The 9,742-nt window shown below is 51.3% G+C and overlaps 1 protein-coding gene across 1 annotated transcript in view; it reads right to left on the bottom strand.

Annotated features, from left to right (window-relative positions):
* Window positions 1–936: 936 nt before the first annotated feature.
* The window catches only part of crocc2 (ciliary rootlet coiled-coil, rootletin family member 2), a 34,392-nt gene continuing 25,586 nt past the window's right edge, over window positions 937–9,742 (bottom strand). Inside the window, exons 24-36 of the mRNA XM_036521203.1 lie at window positions 7,388–7,626; window positions 7,097–7,256; window positions 6,771–6,938; window positions 5,971–6,283; window positions 5,608–5,717; window positions 5,271–5,391; window positions 5,019–5,182; window positions 4,257–4,697; window positions 3,331–3,480; window positions 2,782–2,982; window positions 2,041–2,172; window positions 1,313–1,492; window positions 937–1,213 (exon numbers count right to left, since the gene is read on the bottom strand). Coding sequence (XP_036377096.1) covers window positions 1,130–1,213; window positions 1,313–1,492; window positions 2,041–2,172; window positions 2,782–2,982; window positions 3,331–3,480; window positions 4,257–4,697; window positions 5,019–5,182; window positions 5,271–5,391; window positions 5,608–5,717; window positions 5,971–6,283; window positions 6,771–6,938; window positions 7,097–7,256; window positions 7,388–7,626 — 2,463 coding nt within the window. The 3' untranslated portion in view covers window positions 937–1,129. The remainder of the gene's footprint in view (window positions 1,214–1,312; window positions 1,493–2,040; window positions 2,173–2,781; window positions 2,983–3,330; window positions 3,481–4,256; window positions 4,698–5,018; window positions 5,183–5,270; window positions 5,392–5,607; window positions 5,718–5,970; window positions 6,284–6,770; window positions 6,939–7,096; window positions 7,257–7,387; window positions 7,627–9,742) is intronic.

Genomic DNA, 9,742 nt, shown 5'->3' with positions numbered 1-9,742 from the left:
AGCAATCCACTTCAAATTCTGGAAGAAGTCACCATAACCTCTTTCAATTGTTTACAAGCTGTTTTCACAAATAAAAACAGTTCAGGGCAACTACATGCATTTTCAAATACATTGAGGCTCAGAAAATAATCTTTTAAATGATAAACATAACAGCCAGTCAATGAGCATTTGTGCAAATATGATTTTATTGTGCTTTACGGAAATTATTTCACAGTGAATTAATTTGTGAAAAACTGGTCAGGATTAAAGCTCAAATAATTGGATGATGCTTGGACTTGGACTGGATTTTATCTTTTGATTAAGAAACTTGTTAAGTCAATAACAATCTGGCACAAATCATTGATAATCTAATAGTAACAGTTTCAGACAGTAAATTTTTCTTAATGCATGTAAACTACTTTCAGTGTTAGTATTAGTTATGTAACAACTTCAAGACATTTTTGGTCAAGTCTTTTGTGGTAATCATAACAGTTCACAGAACACCCAGTTTTAATATCACTGAAATTAATAAAACAATTGTCTCAGTGTCAAATGCAGAACTAGCTTAATCTGTTAAAGCTTTAGCACTTTAAAGTGTCAAAGTTAAGAACAAGTTGTGTTAGTCCACCATTCCACCATTAATTCTCTATATATACTGTAAGCACCCAATACATATAGTTGTGGGAGAGAGAGGTGTGCGACCAAATTGAGAGAAACACAGAGAAATACATCTTCACATTATATTCTTTTTAAAAACCATGACATAACCAGCAGTCTGATAAATAGCTACTTCAACTGTTTCTTGCAAATCCTCAAGACAATCTGCCGAAGCAGTGCATTGGAAAACAGCACTTCCATTGTTTGTTGTTTTTTTAATGTGTTTGCAGAGATTAGTGAAATCCAGTTGTGCTCGTGTTGCGTCAGAGTGTTCCCTGAGAGTGCCGGCCTGGCGTGCTGTTTTTTTTTTTTTTTTGCTTTGTTTTCTTCCTGTTGAAACTGTTTAAGCTGCTGAATCATGGTTCTGGGGATGCGGATCTGATTGATTCCACATTAAAATTGGAGAGCAACAGGGCTGCAGCTTGTGACACACGAAGGCAGGGGGTTGATGCCGAGGGCAGCGGCTGGGGTTCATCACACTCGGTGCCCCAAGCTACACCCCCGGCCGCAGCATCTGGTTGACATAGGCCTGCCTCCTCCTCATCTCCTGCTCCAGCTGCTCCTTCAGAGTGCACACCTGTGTGGGGTTAGAGATTGGCAGTGAAGTGAGTGGGAGGTGGCACCAGTGAGGGGCTCCACACCCCCGTCCTCCCGTAGGCTGAATGTCGGGCATCACCTGATCTTCCAGGCATTTGACCCTCTGGCGGTGGGCTCTCTCGCGCGATTCCAGGGCCTGCTCCGCCTGCTGCTGGGTGCCCCGCAGACGCTCCATCTCCAGGTCCATCTCCTGGCGGTGGCGTGAAGTTACCTCCAGGAGACGCTGCGAATGGGACCGCTCCAGCTGGGAGATCTCAGCCTGAGTGCAAAGATGCAATCCACTGTTGCATGGGTTTGGCAAAAAAGTCATAGCTTTTCTTAGCTCTATAAACCACTGCCTCCACCACTCATTCTTGTTCTCAACATGTTTAGCTACAGTTGCAACTCCACTGCGGTGCTTTGATACATGATCAAAAGGCCAACTGCAGCGTTGGGACTAATGTGGTATAATGTGAATGCTTCACAACTTATTAACAAAATCTGATTATTTCATTCTTACATGAGTGACTCACAAAACAGAAGCTATGATTTTCCTTTCGAAAGTTTTTCTAAACCTACTCATTCTTTGGGTTCCAGGTGTACAAAATGAATAGAAAATAGAGCATGCATCTTTATGTTTGATTCCATACTGCTGTACATGACCTAAACAGAAACTCACAGCTCAGTGTGAACATGCACTGTGAATACGAAACAAAGTCATCCGCATGCGCTGTAATGCGACCTGAAATGTGGGCCGCGAGGGTCGGGGAGTTCACGAGAATTTGGAGAGTGAGCGTGACTCGGAAGGACGGGGGCCTCGCCTCTCACCTGCAGCTGCTCCACCTCCGCCTGCAGCCCGGCTGACTCCTGCTCCAAGCAGCGCACCGTCTGCTCCAGCTGCTCCCTCTCGTGGCTTGCGCTCACCGCCTGCTCCTCTTGCCTCAGCTTCTCCAGCTCCACCTGACAGCGGAACAGCAGCAACACATGGCTTTACCATCACTGCGGAGACAGTCACATGCTCTGCGGTAATGCGTGTAGCAGAGGCGCACATGGGCCTGTGTTTTCATGGGGCATTTTCATGTTTCCATTATTCAAGGAGATTCTGAGGGGTGGGAAACTAAGGGGGAGTCAAAGAGGGGCATCTGAGGGTAACGGGCCAGTGAGGACCCCACCCGGAACATTATGCACAGCAGAACCTGACACCAACATTCTGGAAGGAATCCAAAGACAAAAGAACGGAATGCTTCCAGGGGCGATGGACATCCCCAGACAGGTCCAAATAATTCAGTTTCCTCAGCTGGGGACGGATAAAAAGCAGGTGATGTGTGTCAGCGGTTATGGAACAGCACAGGCTCCAGGAGGCTGAACCAAAGAACACAAGACATAGTGAAAAAGAGGGAGATGCAGGGATGATAATAGGCACTTGGGGTTTGCAGTATGTGTGAAACAAATCTCTGTGAGGCCTGGCTGCAGTGTGAGTTTGTAAAGAGACAACCTCATCACGATCAGGGGAAGAGAAGATATGGGCAGGTTGGCCTGCAGTCTGTGCAGTGGAGAAGAGGTGCACACCTTATCCAGAGTCCTCCTCAGTGATGCCTTGTCCTTGCCTAGCCTGGCCAGGGCCCGCTCCAGCTCATCCCTCTCACTCTCCAGCCTCTCAAGCGAGCCCTGCAGGCTGCCCACCCTCTGCTGCAGGGCGTCCTTCTCCTCCTGCAGCTTCCGGGAGCTCTCCAATGCCTCCAGCTCGCCGGCTTGCCTCTGTCTCAATGCCTCAGGAACAATCACAAGGGGCCTTCAGAACTTCTAGGCTTCCACAGGCTCCATCCCCCACTACCCTCCTGCGTCCTTATCCCTGTGAACTGCCCAGTTCCTCTCATCTCCCGCCCTCCATTACAGTCCAAATTCCTGGCCTTGCCTGTTGAGTCTCTCTCGATGCCTGGTCTGTCTCCTGCCAGGCCCTCTTTTCACCCTTCTATAAACCATAAACATGTGACACACATCCGCTGTTCAAACCTTCATATGAACCTCATCTAGCCCTACTCAAGTGCTCTCATGCCCTTTCCCCATTTCTCCGTTGCCCTTACACTCTTCCCCTTCTCCTCCTCTCCCTTGTCTCACCTCCTGAAGCACCCTGGCCTGGCTCTCCAGTTCACAGCCCCTCAGCTCTGCATCCTCTTGTGCCCTCTGCAGGCTCTGAGCCCGCTCCGTTAGCAAGTGGTTCTGCTTCTTGCACTCGGACAGCCCCTTCCGCACTGCGTCCAGGCGCTCCTGAGGAAATAAGACCGGGCCAGAGGGGCTGATCAGGGCCTGGACCCAACTATACAGGGTGCTCTTCTCATCTATTCCCTTTCATTTTCCGGTAATCTCTCTCTCTTTCTTTTCTTTCTGTCTCTCTGTCTCTCTCTCTCTCTCTCTCTCTCTCTCTCTCTCTCACACACACACACACACACACACACAACGCAAGTTAAAAGAGATTTATACTGAATGTGCACTGTTTTTGTTTGCACAGCATCTTTAAAAAACGAAGCCCCAAACTAAGCCTTAAAAGCTCTCCTGAGGAGCTCCTGGAGAATTAATGAGCTCGCCCGAGCATTTTATTGCAGTCATTGAGGTCCTTCAGGGAAACCGTGGCAGCAAAGGTAAATAAAAAAAAAATTTCTAACTGAAAGTTATGTAGCTGCAATATAAATCAAACAGCTGTAATATAACCAATATTATTTATTTTACTTGGAAATTTCAATTAATAGCACGGAGAAGAGATGTAAGAATAAAAAAATACAAGCCCTTTTAAAGAACCTATGCCCTATGAATATTTCTTTGTAATTTATGTGTATGTCTTAAACACCACACTTTACTGACCACAGAAATGCATTTCTTCAATACATTTGTTCTGTGTGTGGTATATCTGTTAAACCTAAAGTGAGTGATTTATAACTGCATGACATTCTTATTTCAAAATGAATGAATATGCTGCATGTCTTTCAGCTGCGTTGCCAAGCTGTGTATTCCTAGCTGAGACCTCTGATGGTTACAGCCACACTGACCTGGAGCATCCTGCGGTCCTGCTCGCTGGCAGTCAGAGCTTTCTGCAGCTGCGTGGTGCGCTCCTGGAGAGCCGCGGTGTTGGCGCTGCTGTCGTTCAGGGACGCGGACAGGCTCTGGACATGCTCCCTCAGCTGACCCTCCCCGTCTTCAGCGCGGGCCAGAGCTGCGCTCAGCTTTTCACTGCTGACCCTCAGGGCGGCCGTGCGGTCCTCGCTCTCGCCCAGCTCCTTCCGCAGGCCCGCCAGCCGCTCCTGGAGCGAGCCCACCTCCGCCTTTCCCTCCGCTATCCCCATCTGGGCGCGCTGCAGCTCGCCCTCCAGGGTGCGCTGGGACAGCTCCAGCCTGGTGGCCCGTGCCTCTGCCGCATCCAGGGCCTCCTTCAGCCTCCGGCGCTCCGCCTCCAGCCGGCCTTCCGAGGCCTCTGCTCGCGCCAGTTTCTCCTGCAAACAGAAGAGCCACAGCCACTGTCACCGGTGTTGTCATCACAGTCATCATCAGTGTCAACAGTCAGCGCTCCACCCTGTTAAATTTAAGCTTTTCATCATCATTTTTAACTTGTGCCTGCTGCTGCTGACCAATGGGGCAGATTTACCTTACTTCGATATGCATCAGAGACATTCATTCTCTGAACGTGCTCCGACATTTGATAAAGATTTTAATGACTCCTTTTCCCCATCTATTAAGAGGATGCATGTCACAATTACAGGGGAAACCCCGAGCACCACTAGCGTCAGGAGAGCACAGCTCGATCCCAAGCTGACCTGCAGAGTCCTGGTGTCTCCCTCAGCAGTCTGCAGGCCACACCTTAGCGTGGCGACCTCCTCTGCAAGACTCTTCCTTTCCCTGTCCCCCTGCCGAAGCACCTCCTCCTGCTGGGACAGAGAGGCCTGCACCCCTCCAAGCTGCTCCTCCACCTCCCGCTTCCCTACAACAGCGATGACACACCACATTTCACCCTGGGACAGAGCCACTGCTGTTCCCCCACCATCAGTAGCAGAGCAGGGCGCACTCACCTTCCCCCAGTTCACTCAGGGTCTTCTGTAGCTCCTGCAGTTGGCTGCTCAGCTTGTCTCGGGCGTTCTGCAGTTCATCCAGCTGGCGGGACAGATTCAGCACCTGCACTTGAGCCTCATCCTGCACAAAAAACAAGGACATCTTTAATAAATCCCACAAAAGAAGGACCGAATCCGGAGTCACAGTGTCCTCAAGACAAAATTTTGAAAATGGATTGTGTCAATAGGCACCACATTCAGAAGTGACTTTAATGGTGACATTTATCTGAAGCATATTCTTTGGTGTTCTCCTGCATTTTCAAAGCCACTCACAAGCGAGGCAGTGCCACAATCTTACTCTGTCTCTCTGTGTGTCCCTCAGCTCCTGCAGGAAGTCTCGAAGTGCAGCCTGCACTGTGTCCAGCTCAATCTCCCAGTCCTCCCCACGCGAGGGAGACAGTGAGCGCACTGGGGACCTACTGACGCCGACGGCTGGGGTGCAGCTACGGGCGTCTGCACTCTCGCCACCTGTATAAAGAGACATACTGTAACAAGACACGCTACAAGAGACTGAAAATTTTTCAAAAAATGTTTGCAAGCCAAAGAGCGTAGCATTTAAAAAATTCAGGTGTGTTGCAACACTGTAGGGAGAAGGTGCAGTATGGTGACAGACCCCTGCGAGGGGAGGGGCTTCTTGCATGGGGGGTCGGCGAGCGTCCACTGCGGCCGATGCCCAGGGTGCGGCGCAGCACAGAGGACAGGCTGGCCAGCCGCTGCTCGAGGTCCCCACGTGTTGCGTCCGCCAGGCCGAGCTGCTCCTCCAGGCCCTGTGCTCGGCCCTCGGCCAGGGTGACCCGCAGGGTGAGCTCCCTCTGCTGGGTGCCAGCCTCCTGCAGCGCCCTCTCCAGTCGTTCCACATCCTCCCTGTGCTTCCGCTTGCTCTCCTGGAGCCCCGCCTCCTGCTTCTGCAGCTCCGCCTCCAGCTGCAGCCCCGCCCCTTCCAGCTCAGACACGCGGCGCTGCAGCCCAGCTGCCTGAAGGCACAACAATGAGGGAGGGTGAGAGGTACAGGGGAGAAGCAAAACTGCTGAACAAATGGGGGGGGGGTGGTGAAAGAAATAGAGAAACAGACAGGGAGAGGTAGAGAAAAGGCCCTGGCTACTTCCTGCATTCCTCCAGAGCACACCAGGCTGTCTACACCCTTAGATCAGCAAACTAACCCTGAGGGCTCAGTTTCACAATCTTCACCATCAGTGCTAAATTTTCATCAAAACTCCTTCTCCCTCTCTGTGTCCCAGAAAATAATACAAAGGATTACTCTTCTCTGTGTTCATTCACACAGTGGGAGGGGCAGAAATATATAGTATCTTTGGAAGGGAGCAGTAACACCGCAATGAGAGGAGCTTCCTCCTTACACTGTAAGAGTAGTTATTCTCCAGGTAGGTGCGAATGGAGCTGATGTTTACTGTAGCATGTCAAGGAGCAGTCAGTGGGGCAGGAGGCGGCACACAAGGGTCTCACCTCCTTCAGAGCAGCCTCTCGGCCCACTTCGCCCTCCAGGATCCTCTGCTTCAGGCTTAAGGCCTCACGGCGGGACTCCTCTTCTCGCTGCTCTTCCTGACACACCCGCACCTGCAGGTCCTGTAGCTCCTGACTGCGCTGCGCCGTCTCCCCTTCCAGAGTTTTCACCTGTGTGGGTAACAGAGAGGCAAATGAGGAGGAAAGCTACAATTAAAAGTAGGCGGGAGAACAGGAGGGATAGCTATGGCATGCAGAGCTGTGAGACTTTCTACAAGGAGACCTTTGTCACAAAGGCACAGACTGCACATTGTGTAGTTTTGTGAGACCTGTCGGCGAAGCTCCTGCAGCTCTCTGCGTGCCTGAAGCCGCGAACGCTCCAGCTCACGCAGGTTGCTCCTCAGCTCTACTGCCTCCCGCTGGAGGGAGGACTTGCACTCCTCCAGAACCGCCAGCCGCTGATTCTTCTCCTCCAGGGCTCGTCTCAGACTGCAGAGGCAAAGAAAGGACACTGCTCACCATCAAGACCTCAGCACACACCCCAAATACAAGAAGTCATGAAACTGCTGAAAAATGCGACCTGCATTTAGATAGCGTTGTTTGTTTGGCAGCCTCTTTACCTGTTTCGGTCACTCTCCCCTTTTTTTACTGAGCCCCTTAGCTCCTGGTTAGAGCGCAGGATGGCTTCCTTGTCTCGGGTCTCATCGCCCAGAGCCCTCTGCAGGTCCAGCACCTCCTTGCGCTGGAGGTCCCGTTCCTGCACACACTCCCTGAGCTCCCGGTGTGCCTCGATGAGCTCCCTCCGGCTGGCGTCCCGCCCCTCCTCCGCCACCTGCAGCTCCGTCCGCAATTTCACTACCTGACAGGGCAAGAAAGTGAGCCTCAACAATGGACTCACTGGAGCTTCAAACACATTGACAAGCACATCCAAGAACAAGTCACTTCCAATCAATGCGCCTGCCGGCTCAGGTCTCACACCAAAGTCAGGAATCGCAGCAGCTCGACCTCCACGTTATCCAGTGATCTCGAGCGCAAGGTGCAGGCAGCATTCGGACCTGACTCCTCCAATGCCGTGGTTCAGAGTGTAAAGCTCCTCATTCCTGAGGGTACACATGACCTACATTCTGGTACACTTAGGAAATGGCAAATCCTTTAATGTCACAGGGCTGAGCCGGCGAAGCCAGGGCTTGGCGAGAAAGCACAGGAACAACCAATATAAAGGGAGAGAAAGCTGGACACAACAGTAAGCGTTTTGAGAAGGGAGCCAGGCGCTGTTTCCTCCCTACATCTCACAGAGCAAGACGTCTCGCTAGCAATGGAGATAAACATCACCAAAGGCTGTCGGGGCCATGATAGAGGTGTGGGGCCACACAAGATGTTTTCTTCTCATAAATTCTAATGCGAGAAAAACAATCCAGCACTGTTCTAGTCCATAACACTTTAATTTCTTTATTTTCTTCTCAAAAGCAGAACGAGGGGGAAGGGAGAGAGTGAGCATCACATTGGACTGCTCAACCCGGACCTGGGGACTGGGACCAGGACAACAACCACTCCCAGTGGGGCCGGCTCCTCGCTGCTGCGCAGGAGAAAATAAACAGCGTGCTGCCGGCTTATTTTTGAAATGGGTTAGCTCAAACTTTCATTACATATAACTGAGTGTGGTCACCTCTCCTTCATACCATCTCCATCTTCGGCTACCAGTCTCCTTCACTACCACTGTCCAACAAATGGCATGAGCTGGAATTTAAAAAACAATTATAATCAAGCAAGGAGGGGGCAAAAACCCTGGTGTTCGGCAAACCTGACAGCACAGCTGTGAGTGGAGGCACGGACTTGACACCAGTACACTCAAACCACTGTACTCCCCTTCTTGGGTGCTTGACAGACTCCATTTTCCTGTTAAATTGAGTCTTTTGTAGATAAAACCAAAGAGATGCAAACATTCATCGCCACCAGCCCATAACATTTCTGGCAGCCAAGTGCTATGCACACCCCCCCCCCCCCCCCCCCCCCCAGTGCAATGTCTGTGGACATTCTTGGAAACTCGCTCACAATGTAGCTGAAGCTCAGCAAACATAACACTGGGATGCTGTTTACTCCAGCATGCTGGTTCAGAAACATCAACATGACCCTTATGCCTCCAGGGGAGGGGGAGGGGTGTTTGGGGAGAGAGGGACCACTGGCCCTGTGTCTCCAGGAGGAAATTGGACTCCCCCCTACTGCCTCACCTGCCCTTGTAGTCCGTGCTGCTAGTGGCATCCTGACGGCACTGAGCGGCGCGGCTGCTGCCAATGTCAACACAGCATCATGCTAAATTGCTCTCCCTTGCACTGGTACTAATTGGTACAAACTCAACTCCAGCTGGCCCCACCGTGCAGCCGGGGCAGGCTGGACGTGCCAACCCAAACAGCCCGTCAGCTTGCATTACTTGCCTCCCCTTTCCCTCGGCCCCCCGTCCATCTGTCTTGTGACAACACGGCCCATCCTCCGCACCCCATACAAACAAGAGAACTCCTGCCCCCAGTTTGGCACCAAGGACAAAGGATGGCAGGATGCTTTCCTATGGGGTGCAGAGCTCATTCTGAAAAGAGGTGCACACCTCATCCTTCCTCAAGCCTGACGGGTACCTGGCATCCATTATGATTGTTCCTGCTTTTCCTGCCGGCCCTCCTCCTACTCCTCCTCCTAACACTGTCTGTGAGAAAAAGAAAAATAGGGGCTGGACCTTGGTCAACCCTGCCTGTGAGAACCACTGGACGGGAAAGGAGCCTCTGGGAGGTGCTTGCAAGGCTGAAGCGTATCACTGCACCAGGGAGTCAACGAGCAGTCAGTGGCGTTTACAAGGTAAGGCTAGAATTAAGGTTAGGGGATGATGCATTCGAAACTTCGAGAAAGGCTCATTTGCAGACAGCTCTGTTTGCTTTGAGTGTGGAAGAGCACACTTTTTTGATGGTCTTCCATCACTGGCACCTCAT

The sequence above is a fragment of the Megalops cyprinoides genome, chromosome 2, assembly GCF_013368585.1.
Source record: "Megalops cyprinoides isolate fMegCyp1 chromosome 2, fMegCyp1.pri, whole genome shotgun sequence".
NCBI classification, from domain to species: domain Eukaryota; kingdom Metazoa; phylum Chordata; class Actinopteri; order Elopiformes; family Megalopidae; genus Megalops; species Megalops cyprinoides.
The sequence above is the reverse complement of the archived record's forward strand: the minus strand, read 5'-3'. Positions and strand labels throughout refer to the sequence as shown.